The 20,841-nt window shown below is 40.6% G+C and overlaps 1 protein-coding gene across 1 annotated transcript in view; it reads left to right on the forward strand.

The window, feature by feature from the left end:
• The window catches only part of LOC115779880 (copine-8-like), a 196,032-nt gene extending 188,983 nt beyond the window's left edge, over positions 1 to 7,049 (forward strand). The window contains exon 7 of the mRNA XM_030728763.1: positions 6,969 to 7,049. Coding sequence (XP_030584623.1) covers positions 6,969 to 7,049 — 81 coding nt within the window. The remainder of the gene's footprint in view (positions 1 to 6,968) is intronic.
• The last annotated feature ends 13,792 nt before the right edge of the window (positions 7,050 to 20,841 follow it).

A 20,841-nucleotide genomic window follows, 5' to 3' on the forward strand; every position in this document is an offset into this window, starting at 1 on the left:
TTGTAAGAAAAGTAAATATGTGTATACATATAAAAATGAAGATGATGAATATTGCACTTGGTGAATGAATATTGCACTAGTGAATGAATACTGGATATTACACAATATAGGAATGTTAGATATTGTTCAGTATGAATGATATAATATTGCACAGAGATGTGGGTGTTGCACAGTTACAGTGGGTGAGTGTGTGAGTTCAGGGTGGTGATTGCTCTGGTGAAGAAACTGTTCTTGAGTCTGTTTGTTCTGGCTTTGATGCACCTGTAGCGCCTGCCAGAGGGCAGCAGGTCAAACAGGTCAAAGCCAGGGTGTGAGCTGTCCTTGATGATGTTCCTGGCTCTGCTGATGCAGCGGGAGGTGTAGATGTCCATCAGGGAGGGGAGAGGGCAGCCAACGATTCTTTGTGCTGTCTTGACTACCCTCTGAAGCCTGACCCTGTCTGCCTCAGTGCAGCTGCCGTACCATACTGTGATACAGTACGTCAGCAGGCTCTCAATGGATGAGCGGTAGAAGGTCAGCAGCAGGTTTGAGTCCAAGTTGTTCTTCCTGAGGACCCTCAGGAAGTGAAGTCGCTGCTGAGCCTTCTTGATAACAGCTGTGATGTTATCTGACCAAGAGAGATCAGCAGAGATGAGGACACCAAGAAACCTGAAGGTGTGGACCCTCTCCACACGCTCGCCGTTGATGTAGAGGGGAGCTGGGTCGGTCCTGTGCTTCCTGAAGTCGATGATGATCTCTTTGGTTTTCATGGTGTTCAGTACCAGGTTGTTCTCTGAACACCAGGCTGTCAACTTCAAGACCTCCTCTCTGTAAGCTGCCTCATCTCCCTTCGAGATGAGTCTGACCACTGTGGTGTCGTCAGCAAATTTGACGATGAGCTTGTTATTGTGGGCCGGACTGCAGTCATGGGTGTAGAGGCAGTACAGGAGAGGGCTCAGCACACAGCCCTGTGGGGAGCCAGTGCTCAGTGTGCGGGTGGAGGAGAGATGGGGGCCAAGTCTCACAGTCTGGGGTCGGTTGGTTAAGAAGTCCTTGATCCAGGAACATGTGAGAGGGGGGGAGGCCCAGGGTGTGCAGTTTGGTGGTGAGAATGTCCGGGATGATTGTGTTGAACGCTGAGCTGTAATCCACAAAGAGCATGCGAGCGTAGCTCTGCTGCTGCTCCAAGTGGCTCAACACAGAGTGGAGAGCTACAGCGATGGCGTCCTCTGTGGATCTGTTTGCACGATATGCAAACTGATGGGTGTCGAAAGTGGGGGGCAGGTGGTCTTTGATGTGCTGGAGAACCAGCCTCTCAAAGCACTTCATGATTACCGGTGTGAGGGCCACAGGGCGGTAATCATTTTGGCTGGTGACAGATGACCTTTTGGGGACGGGGATGATTGTGTCTGTTTTTAGGCGGGGGGGGGATGACTGCTTGGGCCAGGGAGAGGTTGAAAATCCTGGTGAGAATCAGGGTGAGCTGGTGGGCACACGCTCTGATCACCTTGCCAGGTACTCCGTCTGGTCCGGCAGCCTTCCTGGGGTTCACTGCCAGGAGCACGCACCGTACCTCATGCTCCTGGACAGTGAGTGGGGTGCAGCCTGGTGGGGGGGGCAGGACTGGAGCAGATGGGTGGTCCTGAGGTGTCTCAAAGCGAGCAAAGAAACAGTTAAGTTCCTCTGCTAGTGACACACTCAGGTCTCCTGCAGTCACATCACAGCCTCTGAAGTTTGTGATGTTCTGAATGCCCTGCCACACCTCCCGTGTGTTATTGCTGGACAGATGGGAATCTATTCTCCTCCTGTAGTCCGTTTTGGCTTTTTTAATTCCTCTTTTCAGGTCAGCTCGAGCAGCACTGTACAGAGCTCTGTCGCCTGACCTGAAGGCAGCATCACGGGTTTTGAGGAGTGAACGGACCTGGCTGTTCATCCAGGGTTTCTGGTTAGGGAAAACCCGGATGTTCTTGCTGACAGTCACATTTCCGATACAGAACTTAATGTAGTCCAGTACCGTCCCTGTGAATGTTTCTAGGTCCTCGTGTTCGAATAAGTCCCAGTCTGTGTATGCAAAGCAGTCCTGTAGGTCGGAGAGTGCGTTTTCAGGCCAAAATGAAACTGAAACTTCAACTATAGAAACCTAAACTGAGAAAAAACACCAGGGCTGGAGACACGAGGGGAAGGTGAACTAATGAGACTGATACGAATACAATATTTTAAATAAGTAGAATAATATATAGCTCAGTCAAATGGAATACCGAACAAATATCTTAATAACGGAAAAACTAATTTGAAATGAAAATAAATTAATAAACTTAATATATAATGTAACAAAGTAAAAATATTTAAAAATCAATTTTACAGGTATTACTAAATGTAGTAAAAACAATAAGCTTTCATATAAAGGACTTTAAATGCAGGGACTATGACTTGTAAAGCAGGAGAGCTGGCTGGTAAGATGGAGAGAATGGTAAATGGACTAGCTCTTATATAGCGCTTTTCTACTCAGTCAGAGCCCTCAAAGAGCTTACACAACATGTTTACATTTACCCATGCACCTTCCGATCAGTAGGTGACCTGCTCTACCTACTGAGCTACAGCCACCACCACAAAGGTAGATTTATTTTGTGCGAAAGAGACCAGGTGGAGAGGAAGCAAGCTGCTACCATGATGTAAACTCTGGGGTAAACTGGATGAAATGGTGGTGTCTCTGGGTGGGAGAGAGTGGTGATTGGAGCAGACCTCAGTGAGCATGTAGGTGATCGCTGCCCTTCCCAGAGCCTGGTTCTCCGGGAGGTTTTGTCCCATTAAAAGGGAGATTTTCCTTCTCACTGCTGCCAAGTGCTTGTTCATAGGTGGTTGTGTGATTGTCGGGGTTTCTTTCTAATATTGTGGGGGATGTGCAGAACTGTACTAAATACAGAGGGATAATACTGATGAGCTGTGCCATGAAGCTATGGGAAAGACTTGTTGAAGCTAGGCTAAGAAGAGAGGTGATGATCAGTGAGTAGCTTCATGCAGAGAAAGAGCACAACAGATGTGACGTTCACTTTGAGAGTGTTGTTAGAGAAATATAGAGAAGATCAGAAAGAGTTACACTGGGTCTTTGTGGCTCTAGAGAAAGCATATGATAGGGTGCCAAGAGAGGAACGGTGGTACTGCATGATGAAGTCAGGAGTGGCAGAGAAATATGTGAGGATGTTGCAGGGCATGCTGTCATCAAACACAGGTGCTTGATGAAATTGAGCCGCTGGTCAGTGCGTTACAAGCATGTAATAAGATAAATACTAGGAAAAAATATATAATAAATAAAATTACATACATACAAGGGTATATCTGTGTGTATGTGGAGTTTGTATATAGTGTGTGTGTGTGTGAATGGGTGAATGTGTGTAAGTACAAGGATAAAAATACAATAGAAAAGCAACATTCACACAGCAAGTATATTTACATTTTTCACATTTACTCAGGGAAGGTACCTGCTAATAAATATCTGTTAATAAATAATGTGAATTGTATTGCACATGGTTGGAAGTATTGCAGAAATAGAATATTGCACTATTACCAAGGGCAAAGACATTTGCACAGTTCAGTTGTTCTAGTTTGGCTCATGTTTCCAATGAGCCGCAGTTCATTGTGCGTGTATGTGAGCCTACAGGGATAAAGTGTGTTTTTGGAGTAACATATGAGTCTGAGGTGGTGGTGGTGGTGGTGGTGGGGGGGGGGGGGGGTGTGGTGGTGGTGGGGGGGGGGGTGGTGGTGGTGGTGGTGGGGGGGGCTTTTTGTTTTGCAGTGCTGATGGACATATTGACACATGACGTCCGGCAGGAGTCTCCAGGCACTATGATTTTTACAGACAGCATCGTGATCAGTAGTGAGGGTGGGGAGCAGGTAGAAAAGAACCTGGAGAGGTGGAGATATGTTCTGAAGAGAAGAGAAATGAAAATCAGTAGTAGCAGGACAGAACGTGAATGAGAGGGAGACAGGTGTAAAGGTGAAGATGCAAGGAGCAGAGGTTGTGAAGGTGGATGAGTTTAAATATCTGGGGTCACTCATCGAAAGCAACAAACATCACAAACGAGAGGTGAAGAAGTGCAGGTAGGGTGTAAAGGTGAAGATGAGTGTCAGGGCTATTTATGACAGGATAGCAGTAAGTAATGACACTTGCCTGTGATCTACTGTAGGCACTAATTTGAGGCTGAACAGCTGGTTATCTTCATATGTCAGACATGTAGTAACTGACTGGCATCCTGTCCAGGGTACAGTGCATGCTGCCAGTGCCAGTTTGGACCGGCTCCAGTCTAGTGTAACGGTATAGGTGATAGATGGATGAGCAATTTTACCTGAATTCAAACAAAATGTGTTACAGTATCTACAATACAGAAAAAATAAATTAATCCAAGGTGATTTTCATGGGGGTGTGAGGGTTTTCATTTATATACATCAGTTGATGATTACACTAATGATTCATGAAAGCATTTTTTTTTATCAGCTCAGTATATAGCAGCTTTCATCAATCTTTATCTTTCTTACATTAGGAGCATAAATAATTTATTTTTCAACTTGAGGTCTTTTCATTGTGTCTTTCCAGCTTCTCTAACTTGTGTCTGCCTTTTCTCACTGCCTCCCCTCCTGGATGAGCAGAAGGTAAGCCAACACCACATTCTAGCCCTCATTTTTCCCCATTTACTGCACCACTTTTTTTATGTGATCCCAAACCTAGCTATGACCCTAATTATATTTTTTGGAGAAAGGCAAAAAAGACTATTTTGTTTTTTTGTCAGAATTATTTTTTGCCAAAACTGTGATCAGAAATAAATAAATAAATAAAATGACATCTTCTGGCAGTATAGGGTTACGATTAGGGTCAGGGTCATATCTGACAGTGTCTCACAGGGTTAAATCTTAGTTAAGGTCTGAGCGCTGTATTAAGCATACAGCTGACTGACCTTTCAGTGTGTTTCTGTGACTGCTTTGCTGATTTAAATAGAAATGAAGGAAGTCATACTGCTCAGCAGATAACAGACCATCTGGGCTGGATTGTGAGAAGGTCTGCTCATCTGAGGGACCACAAATGTAATCTGAAAATCCTGTAACAGAATGTGGCTTCATCTGCTTTTTTTTTTTTTTTCATGACAGCTCACCCAAATACCTATGGTGTGTTTTTGCAACTATGAAAGATATACTTCTTGAATGGCTTATAGCATCACAATTTTACTACAGAAGCTTGATTCAAATGTAAAAAGAAAAAGTTCAGTTTGACGGGTACTGCATATAGGCTTTATTGATGTGTGAAAGATTGACAAAATGTGATGCAATCAGACTTTTTGCATAAATAGAGAAGTACACAAAGCATGTGACTTTAAGCCTCTGAGATATAAGCCATCATTGGTGATGACTCTAAACCATAACCGTATGTTTTAGGGTGGGGAAGGGGCACTTAAAAAAAACGTAAATAGTTTTAGATGCATGTCAATGAGAATGATTACTTTCTTTGTTCCTTGGATGCCAAGACTTTGGAAAACAATAGAAAAAACAACAACACTCTGCTAGCGTAGGGTTACGGTCATCACGAATGATGACTAAGACCTCACGGGGTAAGCCTGCCATCCTGATCTAACTTCTGCTTTACAGACTGATTTTTAGAACAATCAATTCAGAAAATTACATTTTAAAAGCAATTATAAGTGCAGATGTCAAGTTTACATGTTTTTTATTTGACTGGAGCTCACTTAATTATGTCATCGCACAGTGCCCTATTGTCCAGTCATTTACAAACAAATCGTTAGCCCCATTAACACTTGTGTGTGTATGTGTGTTTTAATTATTCTCCAGATTATTTGAACTTAGGGTAGAAAGAAAGTAATCATAACTGGCATTTGTCAAAAACTATTCAGTTTTTTTCTAAATAAATAAATATTTTTCCATTTTTCAAAACATAGGGTTGGGGTCATCACTGATGATGACTTAGACCTCAGAGGGTTAACCTCTAACATCCAGCAGGTTCACTATGACTTGGTGGATAAAGGTTAGCTTCTTATTACCCCATTATATGGTTTTGTTTTGGTTATTTTACCTTTTTGGAAGGCCCAATTGAGAATCTGCAGCAATGCTCATAATTTTGCAATACATTTTCATGTAGGTTGTTTCATCTCATTATTAAACTACTCTTGTTTAGCATGTTTCTTAAAAGCAGTCTAACCCTAACTTTACCGCTGAAGCATAATTGATTGTATCACATAGGTGTCTATCTGCATCGGTTACACGTAGTGAAAATTTTTAGGTATTCTTTAATACTCACTGCAACGAATTTCTTTGTCTATTATGATGTTATGAAGCTAAAGCAGCAAAAACAGTACAAACACAACCTGGAGTAATCCACAGACTGTTTTTTCTACATATTTTTGACATTGTACCCTGGTAACAACATAGCTACACTATGCAGACAAAAGTCTGCAAAGCTCTGAGCACGCTCTCTGTAGGATCAATGCAGAAAACCAGGTCTGTCCCTTGAGTGATTTGCCAATGACTGCTGATTGTTAAGAGGTTAAGAGTCAGTGAAATGTTCATGTATGCACAGTAATCATTTTTAAAATCTGATGCTTTTTGGAAGGAATCACATTCTGCTTATTATATCTTTGTTATTGTATCTTTTGCCAGTCTTGTTCTAGGTAACGGGAAAAGGTTGTATTGGCTTATCAGCAGCTTACCAGGTGCTAAACAGGTGCTGTGTTAGGCATTAGCAGTGTGCTGTAATCAATCTAAGTCTAGACCAATCTTTACTGCTGCATTTTCATTTATTATTTAAAAAATTATTTTCATTTTTTTCTTGTAATCCAGACAACACAAGTTGAAGTCATATAAGTTAACAAAGTTGCTGCTATCCTATTTGCTGGTGTGATGGCCACATGTCAGAAATTAGACAACATGCAGCACACAATGACTGAGTGTAGTGTATTAACTATGCTGGTTTCCCCTACTCTGTGAAGGACTTCCTGGGTCAGATGTTCTGCACACTGGGTGAGATCATCGGTTCTCCTGGCGGAAGGCTGGAAAGGACTCTTTCGTAAGTACAATATACAGTATGCACAGTGCCACTTGATATCCGAAAAACACCCATAGTTCTCTTTGAACCTGGTTTAGGACACCAACCTCAACATCAACATTTTGTTCATTCACATTTACAACTGCAGAAAAAACTGCTTAACAAGTATGAACATTCCAGCAGTAAAATCTCAATCATAAGCATTTCAAGTACTTCAGTAGAGATGAGGTCTGGACTATGACTGGCCAACTGTAACACCTTGATTTGACTCTAGAGTTCTTGGTTGACCCAAATCATCACACCTCCACCACTGTGCTAATAGCAGGTGTGAGGTGTTTGTGGTCATATGTGGTGTTAGGCTTTCACGAAAAGTGGTGTCGTGTATTATGGCCAAACATTTCCACTTGTCTGTCCAAAGGACATTGGTCCAGAAGTCTTGTGGTTTATTCAGATACACATTTGCACACACCATGTTCTTTATAGAGAGAAGAGGCTTCCTCCTGGAAACCCTTCCAAACAAGCCGTACTGGTTCAATCGTTCTCTGATTCTACTGTCATGGCCTTTACAATAACAGGCTAACTGAGGTCTGTAGAGTCGTAGATGCAGCTTGTGGGATTTTTGCAATTTCTCTGAGCTTTGCACAGTCTGACCTTGGGGTGAACGTGCTAGGATTTCCACCCCAGGGTAAATTGTGGCATTGTGTTAACACACACCTGAATGCTCCAGACAAATTTGGGTCTTGAGGTATTGCATTATACCACAATACTTAGCACTACTGTGAAAATACAAAAATTGAATCCAGTTTGGGTGAAATTCTTAGAATCACCTGTCTACCTTTGATGGATCCATCATCATCACCTCAGCTCCCGACAGCACATCTAATGAAGATGCAGCGTCTCTCCAATTTTGGAGAAAAGCAAGTGGAGTGTTTTCCTGAGGTTGACGACATGAATCGAAATGAAGTTTTTATTTCTCCAAGCCTCTTGTTTATGTGTTTTAAGTGAGCTTCTGCATGTTTTGCCTATAATTAGATGGTCGTCATGACTGAATGAGTGACAACCTGTGTTTGCGTTTGAGTTCAGTTTCTCTACAGAGGCACACACCTATTATCTAAATATCCCCAGTCTGAGACCCTCCTGTTATCAGTCACTACCATTTATCTTTGTTGAAGCCTGTGGGAGCATTTTCTAATTCAGACAGCTTGTCAATGAGCAGAGGAGAGGCTCTGATACCCTTTCATCGCAGTGCTCTCTTTTAGCAACTTGGATATGTGTGTGTGTAGAAGTGCTGGCCTGGTCCCATCAAGTGAAGCCTTATGAGGGACGTGGGTTGTGTTACCAAGAAGCACAGTGCACACAGGAGCAGAAAGGTTATTGATTACAGGAGGCTGCAACGTGGATGGAAGTCCCACTCATTTGGTGAAGAGCCACATATACACAAAGGCAAAAAAAACATCAAATCAAGCAAATATTTGATTAACACTGACGTGCAGGGGCTGGAATAATGTTGCAGACATGAACATCTGACAGTAAAAGTACAGCACAGTAAAATTTCAAGTTTAAAGCTCTGACAAGCTGACATTTACTGAATGTGATGATAGGATTGAGAAATTGAATCTTTGTGCATGCAGGTCAAGGTGTTTAGCCTAGCTTAGCAGAAGGACTGGAAGCAGGACAAACAGGTAGCACCAATACCAATAATCTACGATGTACTAGTTAATTGACATACTATATTTGACATATTCCCAAATTCCAGTCAAGCTCAAGTCACAACTAACAAGTCGCAGGTTATGGTCATAAGTTCAAAGCAAGTCCCCAGTCAAAACCAACAATCCCCAAACCAAATTCCAACTTGTTACTAAAATAATAACTAGGAAGCCTCATGTCAGCAACGGCAAGTTCAACACCAAAGTCAAGTTCCAGTGAAGTCCTAAACTTCTGGTAAGTTAAGAATATTATATTCTTTACAGCATCAGACACAAAATGATGAGGCCTTGTACTCAGAGTGGTAAAATAATTTCTCAGCAATGATATATTGGTAGTGACTGCACAGCAGATTGCTTAAACTTTCACTCATGATTTGTATTTTCACAAACTAACACGCGCACGCACGCACACACACACACAGTCTAAACACAGAAAACACTGTTGATTTCCAGCTGAAAGTGTAGACAAAGACAGAATGGTTTCAGAAAAATGCATCTTTTAATAACAGATGTTTCCAAGGCAACTGGGAGCATGGAGTCTTCTTTATACTGCTGAAAAACACAGTTGAGTGAGCCATTTTCTTCATATTGCCCTATTCTCCTGTGATAAAGATGACATCAGAGCCATGGCAAGGATCTATTTTGAGACAATGGTTGGGGAGAGGAAGAGAGCCCTGTGGCATTTAATGTGTAGGATGACAGATTTATGAGGGAATCCCACCTTGAGCATCGAGTCATGATGCACACTTTTTTGTTTAACCAGGATAAGCGCTTGCAGGCAGGAATAATGCATATGCAATAGCAATTACCCACCTGCCGAACTAAGCTCATTTGCCTCCTGTGCTTTGGTAATGCACTTCACAGTCAAATGCTGGATGGAGTCGCGTGGGTGCTGTGACACTTGACACATGACCAAGGAAAAAGCTTATTAATGGTGCATTCCTAAATACAAACACATCATATTGTGTTGCATTGTTGTGGTTGATGATGGGGAAAGGTTGAATGCAAAAGGTCTGTTTTAAGGAAATTCTAAACTTTTGTCTATTTTTTTATGCAAAATAATTGCTGTTCACTTAAGCACAAAAACACAGTGCATTATGTAAGCAACACAGAGAGAGGACTTTTTCATGCTCAGGAGTGAGAACAGAGAAGCAATAATTAAAGTGTCAAGGAGTTTGCTGAAGTGTGTGATGCTAAATCATTCTGCATATCATGTAATGTGCAGATCGTTCAGTTTTAGACACTGTTAATGAAAAAAAAAGATTTCTCCAGGTAGAAAACCACTTAATAATCATCAGGATTTTCTTTCATATTCAAGGATTCAATTCATATTTAGGATTTCTGCTTCTGCTACACTTGAAAGCACAGAATGGGTGATTAAGAAAAGAAGGGAAATCAATGCAGCTGAACCATAGATTTTATTGAAAGTGTGTACCTACATAGAAGAATCCAGTGAAGTTCAGTGTGTGATACCAGTTCTGGCTAATGTACCCTGGAGTCTGTAGCCTGCAGAGGAGATAAGCAGAGAGACTGTAGAGTTCAGTTTTTGTTTTCTTTTTTTGGTTGTTGTTGTTGTTTGTTTATACTCAGTATCCTCAGACATGTTTGTCCTCTTCCTTTTTTCATAAAAACATGATTAAATTCTTAAATTGTTGTAAAATTGAAATTTGCCCCAGAAAAATAAGAACCCCACAGATCATGTTTGATTATGATTGAAATGCTAAACTCTTGTTGGTGCATTGAAATATCGGATATCTCCTTTTTTGAAATGACTCCTGCCTAATTAGAAATAGAATACAGAAATTTCACAATACAGACCTTTTCAAAACATATTGATTAAACTGTTTTTAGTTAATCCAAGTATGTATATTTTTACATATATTTTTAAAAATTAACAAATGTCTCTTTTTTGCCTTGTTTTTTTAATTATTTTGAATCATATTCTAATATAGTAAGGTATTTATCTTACAATATAAAGCACCCTGAGGTGACTATAGTTAGTCAGTGAATTGGTGCTATTTAAATAGCAGCTATCTAATCTAATCTAATCTAATCTAATCTAATCTAATCTAATCTAGTCTAATCTAATCTAATCTAAAAAGTAAGTAAAATTTATTTATTTAGCACTTTTTACAGACAGCACATCATAAAAAAAAACAAAAACAGTAATTAAACACAACAATAGCTAAAAACTAATAATTCAATAAAAATTCTGAGCAGAAGGTTTTTTAAACAGAAAAGTTTTTAACTGCTTTTTAAAAGAATCCACAGAGTCAGCTGAGCATAGATGTAATGGTACACTGTTCCACAGCCCACTGACTGAAAGGCTCTGTCCCCCCTAGTCTTTAGTCATGTGCAGGGAACAACTAACAAATTCTGAGCCTGTGAGAAGCTGGTAAATATATCTGGATATAATCTGGAGCCTGGCCATTTAATGCTCTGTATGTAAACATGAGAATTTTAAAATGAATCCTAAAATTGATTGGGAGCCACTGTAAGGAATGTAAAATCAGAGTAATGTGAGCTCATTTGCTGGACTGTGTTAATAATCTGGCTGCAGCATTTTAAAATATAATATATTTCAGTTAGTCGAATAATTGTAATGAACACAAGGACCGGATTGTACATGACCTCTGAAGGTGTGGTGTGGTTAGGCCATAAATGGTAAATGGACTAGTTCTTATATAGCACATTTCTACTCAATCTGAGCACTCACAGTGCTTATACAAGTTTAAATTCACCCATATTCACACTCCAACACTTGCATCAGAGAGCAACTTGGGGTTCAGTGTCTTGCCCAAGGATACTTTGGCAGGAGCAGCCAGGAATTGAACTGCCAACCTTGTGAGTAGTAGGTGATCTGCTCTACTTCCTGAGCTACAGCCACCCTCGAATGCAGTGTCATTAAATTAAATGACAATGATAGCTATATGTGTATTTTATAAACAGTAGCAGTTTACATGTGTGGGCAGCCCAAGTATTTCTTGGAACTCATTTTAGCATTTGTATTTTTGTCTGCTGACAAAACTTGAAACTTCCATCACTGCTAACTAGACCGGGTCTTGTTGTGGTGATCCTCAATGTCATTTGGCTGCTTTCCAGAGGCTCTTGTTCATCGGCTGTCCAACTCAACCTTGGTAGATTGCTGTTGACTCTGTTTACATGGGAACCTTTTCAGATTAAAACGGCAAAATTTTGATGCATTTTGGCGTCACGTTTACACGAGAACAACGTGAAACCGATATTTTTTGAAAATTTCCAGAGTGGAACATTTTCGAAACACTCTGATCTCCATTTCCATGTAAATGGGCTCATTACAAATTCAAATTGGCTTGAATATAGTGAGGAGCAAGCTGAATCTTTCCCTGTGGTTGGTATTTACAGTCCTTTCTGTTCTCAGAAGTGAATAAGTGAATTGTGGAGAGGGTGACTGGAGGTAACTGATTTGTTCTCTGTGCTCCTGAGTTGTGGGGTCTGGTTCTGCAGATATCTTTTGACACACCGCCTCTTGCTTGAGTCCACTTTGGACTTCACATGCATTTTTTTTAACAAAGTTGGGCCATTAATCCCAGCTAAACAGTTCGCACACTGCTGCATATTCATCTGAGGTTTGACAAAAGAATTCCTAATGAGCAGCACACATATCAGCTGGCGCACTTTATTAAATTTCTTGCTTAATGAGGGTTTTGCCACTCAGATGTAAATCTCTTTCTATTGGTCTGTCTGATTAAATATTAAAAAGCCATATGTAGACGGTTGCTTGATGTTTCTGCCATCCAGTGTGCTGCTGGCAGAGCAAACTGGCACGAGTTCAGCTCTTTGATCAATCCCTATAACTCATGCCTGTAACAGACCTTTGCATTGATTTGTCATTTCATTCCACGGACCCACTCTTTTTGGCCCACCCAGTAATTCAGTTCAATTCAATTTTATTTATATTGTGCCAAAACACAACAAAACAGTCACCTCAAGGCGCTTTATATCGAAATGTAAAGACCATACAATAATTACAACATAAACATTTGTAAGTACTTAAACATCAGCTCTGTTCATCTGACGGGAACCTGATGATTCCCATCTCTCTGAAAGCTTTAGATTTCAATCTGAAAGTAACATCAAAACCTGCAGTTTTGCCTTTGATAGGTTGAATGAGTTTTGATGGAGGAGGAAGTTTGTGTTTTGATCTGATCATCACCTGCGTGTCCTTGTGCTGTCTGAGTCGTATTTATTGTGAGGTGTTCAGAGATGGGGTTGCCATGGAAAGGTGTATTGAGCTCCTGTGTGGGAGACTCTGGCTGCTGCTAAACCCTCAGCCAGAGGAGCATCACAGCACCGTGAAAGTAAGCTTTGAATTAAGTCCTTGGAGAGTCTTTGGAGAAGACGATATTTTCAGGCTATTTTCACACATGAACTCTGGAAAGTATTGAAAGAATCAGAAGTAGATTTTGTCAAAACATTGACCTTTTGGACATGTAGCACACAACAGGAGATTCTTCATGTCATATACATTCTCACTACTGGAAATATAACAGTATATGACCCCACTCAGTCTGTGAAATCTCTGGAAAATGACCTGTTCTCACCTGCGCTCAAACTGACATTACAAGGACTTGTAATGATATTACAAGGACTTAAATAAAGCTTAAAGTCTAAAAAAGTTAAATGCTGCACTGCATGTGTGAAAATGGCTTGGGTGGGAAATTTTAAGGGTAAACCTTAAGAGAACTATTGAAAGTTTTCAACTTCTCCAAACACAGTCTGCCAAAAGCACAAGTCAAGGAATTAAAACTCCCAGACACACCTAGCAGTAGAGTTTTATGGTCTGAGTGTGAATGACCACATGGGTCACTGATGCAGGGGTGAAGAGCTGGATTGAATTAGGTTCTTCTGGGCAGCAGAAAAATCCAAAGAAGGTGAGCAGAAACATGGATTTGAGTGTCAAGTACCAGGTGGTCATGTGCATATTTATAACAGAGTATGATAAAGCAATAAGAGAAAAGCCCAGAAATTAATGGTAGACAACAAGAACTGAAGGGGGCATCTGATGCTGAAGGCCTTTAGTGAGTAGGGACAGCTGAGATAATGTAGAAGTCAAGCAGGGGGAACCTGTGATTAGTTGTGCAAAAAAATTGTGCTGCTAACTGTGGGGATTTTGATAGAGAGGGGCCGATGTGTATACAATACAAAATTAGACAATGTAGCAATGTCAATATATATACAGTATGTAACGAAGGAAGGGAAGGAATGAAATGAATTCCAAGTGGTGGGAGCAAGGCTGTTAATGATGGCTTCTTGAGATTCTGGGTTGAGATCTCAAATATTGTGGCTGGAGATGAAGGTACTGGCATCAGGTCTGCATCTGCATGTGGGGCCAAGGTTCTGAATGTCTGGAGGGAAAGACGAGACAAGGAGTCAGTGATGACATTATGGTGGCTTGGAATGCGTTCTGCTTTGAGTATGAATTGGTGAGTTACTGACAGCCAAGTAAGACAATTCAGCAAGGACATTATGAATGGGGAGTTGCTTCAGTCTTAATCAATTATGTCTACTATGGTGAGGTTCTCTGAGTGAATGAGGATGGATCTTTTTGAACATTTATCCCCCACCAAAATAAGAACAAACAGTCTGTAGTGCAGGAAAGCACATCGAACCGGCAGGTGAGTATATGAGGTGTGGTCTTTCTCCTGGAATTCAGATAAACTGTCTCCAATTATTTGATTCAGCACATCTCAGTTTAAGTACCTGCACCATGTAAATACATGAAGTACTGAAACAGAAATACTGAAATAACAAAAGTATTAAACTTTTGAACGCTACAGTATGTCGGCACATGACGTCTATATTAGGGAAAAACAACCTTAATGACTCTAATATTGTATGTTTTATTACACTTTTGCAAAGCAAGCAAATTTGCAGTGATGGTGTGTAGACTAAGTAAAAGTGTTTTTCCACTGAACCCCACTGCAAGGTAAACTGTTAAATCTCTGCCAGCACATGAAACACACTGTTTGTCTCAGCCTTTTTCACAATAAATACATCCTATCAGTTTGTCTGCAAAAAAAAAATGATGGGAAGCAGCAACAGCATGAAAGTTTCAGTTTGCTTCACAAAATATTGCTGCAATTTTATTAATGTGTCAGTTTAATTAATAACCTCCCTGATTTGATTTCTCCCACTTTGAGCCATTTTTGCCTGTGAGTTTCTTTTCAGTATAGTAATATTCTTAAACCAGTCTTTGCATGTTAAGGATTTCAGTTTAGTTAAATTTTAAATGAGCTTAAATTAGTCAATAATATTCTTGATCTGGGTTACACCAATAACTCAGGAGAAATTACACACACAGTAGTGTGTGTGAGTGCATTTCAGTAGTGTGTGTAAGAGCGTTTCAGTAGTGTGTGTGTGAGCGCATTTCGTATAAACAGAAAGGCATTTCGAATGAACAGGAAGGCAATTCGTGTAAACAGGAAGTCATTTTGGCTAAACAGAAGGCGTTTCAGTAGTGTGTGTGAGAGCGTTTCAGTAGTGTGTGTGAGAGCGTTTCAGTAGTGTGTGTGAGAGCGTTTCAGTAGTGTGTATGTGAGCGTTTCAATAGTGTGTGTGTGAGCGCGTTTCAGTAATAATGTCCCTAATGGCCCCTCATAAAAATGTATGGTTCCTGCGTAGAGATCAGGGAACAGGCTAATGCCCACATGTTTTTGTTTTTGTTTTTTTTAACTTGTACAGAACTTTATGACTTATGTCTGTGAAAAGTGCAATATAAATAAATTTTACTTACTTACATAGCATACTACAAAAACAGCACCTCACCGGCTAACCATGATGCCACACTTTCTGATACCCTGAACTAGTTCTCCACACCAGCAGACATGAGCAAACAACAGCATCATCCAGGGAGGAGCCTGTATTTGTCTGATAGCATCATCAGGTGAGATCCAGTCTGGGGAACAGTATGTCATCACCAAAACAGCACAACCAGACAGAGTGCCAACCTGCCAACTGAAGTCATGTTCAGACCAACTAGCAGGTGTGTTCACTAACACTTCAATTTGTCCCTGCAGCAGGCTGTAGTCCCTACATAGCTCAAATCCCCCACTATTGTTCCTGTGCCCAAAAAGCAAGCATTCAGGTGTGTCACTAACTATCACTCAGTTGCACTTCACACAGCCCTGTTACATCTGGAGCTTCTCAGCACAACTTTAGCTCTTCTTTCAATGCAACAGCCCGATAACCTGCTAGAAGAAGAAGAAGAAGAAGAAGAAGAAGAAGAAGAAACAGCCTTTATTGTCCCACAGAGGGGAAATTTGGGTGTAACAGCAGCCGCAGTTATTATAAATATAAATAAAGATATAATAATTCACACTATTAAGAAAAGAATATATATAAAATCAACAAACAATATTAACCTTAATACTACTAATAATAATAACACTATATACAATGTACATGATGTGCCTGTGTGTTGAACCTTAACAGGCCGGACTATTTACAGTATATTATATATTATCCTACATTGTGTAGGCTATTGTGGTTTTTGTTGGGAGCAGTGATGATTATAAAGTCTTACAGCTGCTGGGAGGAAGGATCTGCGGTAACGCTCCTTTGTGCATTTAGGATGCACAAAGGATGCTAGACAAGCTCAATAACCTATGATTAACCACTATGCTCTGCTTATGAATTTGGGGAGTTCCTTACCAACATGTCAGGATGGGATACTGCACATCATCAATTCTGAGCCTGAACAAAGGACACCACAAGGCTGTGTCCTCAGTCTATTTGGACAAGATTGCACACCCAACCAGTCTGCCAGGTCTACAGCAAAGTTTGCAAATGACACAGTTATAGTGGAACTGAAATCAGGAAGTGATGAGATGCAAGTCTTACTCCAGGCACATAAATGGTGAGGCAGTACAGATCACTGAATTCAAATTCTTGAAACTCCTCATCACAAAAGATCTGATGCAGAACCTTATCACCTCCCACCTGAGAAAGCTTTAAAAAGCCAAACTTCCCTCTTAGTACATTTCTAAAGGAGCACAACAGAGAGCTTTGCTCCATGTCACAGTGTATTACGCTAGCTCCACTGCACAGAACCAAGCTCTCAAATATGAGCACAGTTTATGCTGGGCACCTACTGTATATGAGAGAGCTTGCAGCAATCACCCAACTCATCCAGGGCAGAGACTGTTTTTCCTTCTCCGTGTGCTGAGAGAGCCAGACTGAAGACCTGAAGACAGCAAACAAACCAACCTGTTTTTAATGAATTCACCTCAGCTCCAGAGATCCTGGAAGGCACTAACAGGACATACTGTATGTATTCTTCCCCATCAAGGAGTCAAATGATTTAAAATGCTTTCCACTGGCTGCCTTCCCCCTTTCTTCTTTCCATGCTCTCCCTCTACATCCATTTTAATAGCTCTATACCCATCCGTAGGTCACTGTGCCACCATGAATTCTCCCTCAGTCTACCTATTTATTTCAAACACGCATTATTAAATCTTCTACAGTACAGAGGAAGGAGCTACATTTCCCAAATAAATTAAATTCCAGCAAACATCAATTTACAGGAGGAACAAGCTGTCGAGGCACTTTATTGAGATGCATGAGCTGGAGGGTCCGAGCTAAATCAGTACAGCAGGAAGGTGACAATAAAACTGTACCCCCCCCCTTGCAAACCGACCTCTCAATCAAACAGAAGTTTGGTGTTCTCAGCACTGTTTCAAAGACTTTCCTTACATAATGTGAGAAATAAATGATAAAATGATGGAATTGTTTTGCATTTGCATTGTTCAGCTTAGACAGACTGACTGGCTGAACAAATGTATCCTCTTTCTCCTTTTTTCAATCCTTTCATGTATAATGTGGTTAAAAATTAAATGATGCAGCACAGGACTGAAGCCATTCACACAGTTATTACACTGACTCACTGGGATTGCTAAATTACTTCAGAATACAATACAATGTGACTAAAAATGTCTGTGATGTTCTTTGCCGACAGGTATTTTTATTCACTGCTTTGGGTTTGTTCCCTCTCCCTCAGCCTTATAGATTGCTGAGCATCCAGGAAATTCACTGCCTCTTAAATTCCTATGATTGCATTCCACATCTCTTGGCTCTGATAAGATTAAAATTTAGATGAAAAATGTGATGGTTGGGTCCCAGACTGCCCTCATTCCTGTCTCCCTTCCTCTGAGCCTTTTCCCAGTCTCATCAATGACCACTGGATTTAACTCTGTTAATTAAACAATCTGTCCTGTGTGCAATTAGAATAAGATCTTAGACAGATCAATGAAACCTTTTCTTTCCAGCATTGTAAAACAGAACACTGCTGTTTACTGGAACGTCTGATAAGACTTTCCTAGTGTTCAGTGGTTTAAGCTAGATACAATTCTGCACAATATGATACGCCTCGTCACAATCTGCAGATTATGCAGACTCCAAGGAGTGTAGAGTTGAGGAAACAAAGTGCAGACATAGACAGCAGGCTGTTGCAAAAGTCCAAAAATATAAACCATGATGTTTAAAGGGTGAAGCAAAACACAAGGTCGAAAATGCAAAGTTCACTGGAGGAAAGATAATCCAAAGTGAGAACCATGACTAAATGAGTAAACACAGGGTGCATTCCAAAAGCACTTCCTATTTCCTTTTCCTAACCTCTTTTCCTTGACCTCAGTGAAAACATTATTGAGGTCAAGGAAAGGTGGAAAGGAGGATTCATCAGGACTTTGGAAAAGAGAAGAATTCGAACACTTACACTACTTCCCTTAAAAGTCTGATGTCAGATGTCTGCGTGTTGAAACTACAATGTGCAGAAGATGGACTACAAAACATGCATCTTACGTGACCCCAGCACGTTCATACCCTGTTGATTTATGCAGGTCATATAAATGAAAACAACCTGTGAGAAATATCACTTCATTACAAAGACTGGAATTTTAAAGAAGAAGGAGCATATAGGTCTAAATTTCACCAGCAGTGCAAAATCTTCTTCTGATGATAAAAACCTGATTTGCAAAGTTTGCAGCACATTATTTACTGCAAATTGTGTTAAAAAAAAAACAAAAACATGTCTTATGCCTGATGTGGTTGTGATAGTTGCTTCTAGGAATGTTTATTTACAAAGAGAGCAGGAGATGTTATTAGAACAAGTGCATAATTGACACTTAGTGTGGATGGCTCAAAGCTGTGAGCGCAGTGCCAAAATGCTGGCTCCGTCCTAAAACTATTAGTGAAACTGTATAAGTGTGTTAGATTAATGTCTGAGTGATACAATCCATGACTGCTTAAAAACAAACAAACAGAAAACACAGATGCGTACATTTACACACATGGCACAGTACCTTGATTAACACAAAGGCGACTCGTAATCTGACAGTAAACAAGAAGCACTCTGACAGTGGAGCTCACTTTCTGGGCAGGATTGAAAATAATTTGCCCTCGATTAACTTTAACTAGTGTCCCATGTGTACCGTGGCATCGGTTTAGACTGTACCATTCACTCTTGCCTTGTTCTTTGAATCCACAAATAAAAACACATCGCACTCAAACTGGTGATACAAGGGTACAGCAATGAAGGAAAGGAATATTCAGTATGGATGCTGCCCACCCAGCCTGTTACTGTATCTAAATAAAATATGCTGATCACCTGCAGGGTAAATATAGCTATAAATAGCAGGGCCATTAAAAACCCTCTCAGGAAAAAGCCCTCAAGAACCTATCAAGATTCCTCCCATCACTGATGCTAGTCGGAGCAGGGCCCGCTGTTAGAAATGGATCACTTTTCTTTGCCAGCATTTCCTCACAGCATGGGTGTGACAAGGAGACAGTGGGTGGCATACTAGGGCATCTCCAGCTAATTATCTATTTGGACAAAGATCAAACAGCCCACTGTGGAAATTATGTTCAATGTTCATGCAAGTCTGAACACTGAACATGCCAAAAAGTGTGCTTACTGAAAGGAGAGAAGCCAGGAGGAAATGGCTTTAACAGAAGCACTGAGAAGTTACGTTTGGTATAATTCATTGTAAAGTAACACGTTACTGTTACCATATTGTTATCAGTTATCTGCAAGCAGGGTGAATAGAAAGTGTGTGTGTGTGTGTGTGTGTGTGTGTGTGTGTGTGTGTGTGTGTGTGTGTGTGTGTGTGTGTGTGTGTTGCACTAAAAGGCAATATCACAAAGGTAAAGGGCAAAGTGCATCCTGGACAGAAACAACAGCATTATACCACTGAAACAACTTCAGCTGTTTTCAAGCATCTGCACAGAGAGCATGCTAACACACAGCTATCCAAAAACCCATAATGATGTTAAAGTTGAGTGCATGCTGACCCCAGCCCAGCAGCCAGAGCCTGAACTTCAGCAGGTAACAAAGGCAATGATGAGCAGTCAGGCTTGCAGCATTGTAGCCTCCATTTCTACCTGTAAATGTTTCTACAGTAGAATCGCTGTGGCGATCACTTTGTAGTCTCTTTGGGCTGGTGTTCAGCTTTGCTTTGTGTTGTTATTTTGTGTTAATAGCTAAAAACTAAATGAAAGATCATGTGTGTGTCCTCATTAGGATAGGGGTTTGTGATGGCGTGTGGAGCTATAGCTTAAGATTTTTTATTCATGAGGCTGTCAAAACTGAGTTTTCTGTTTCTGGGCCAGAAAATATTAAGACTGTCTTTTGTTTTTGAATTATCTAAGCAAGAGATGGCCAATTCTAAGACTATGTTTCCTGTGGCTGAAATTTCCCAACCTGAGACTAAACTGTGTGTTTCTGAGCCAGCAAAATCAGAAGCACTATTTTCTGTCTATCAGGGAGCTAAAAGTAAAATTTAGCTACCCATCTGACATCTGGAGAGGTGTGTCTGTCCTGCTCTACCCCAGTTTGTTCACCAGAACTGCTCCTCAGTCCTGCACTGCCTCAGGGGCATTCTCCTGTATTATGCCTACAAACACTTTTATTGAGCCATTCTGTATATTTATTTGTTTTTGTTTCTTTTTATTTTTTTATTAATTTGTTTTTCTTGCCCCAGGGAAGCAGTGCATAAAACTGAAGTACACCCTTGTATTAGAAGTTGGGAATTAGCGGCCACGTGCTGATAATCATATACACTTGATTAATGGAGCATT

The sequence above is a fragment of the Archocentrus centrarchus genome, chromosome 5 (genome assembly GCF_007364275.1).
Source record: "Archocentrus centrarchus isolate MPI-CPG fArcCen1 chromosome 5, fArcCen1, whole genome shotgun sequence".
NCBI lineage: Eukaryota > Metazoa > Chordata > Actinopteri > Cichliformes > Cichlidae > Archocentrus > Archocentrus centrarchus.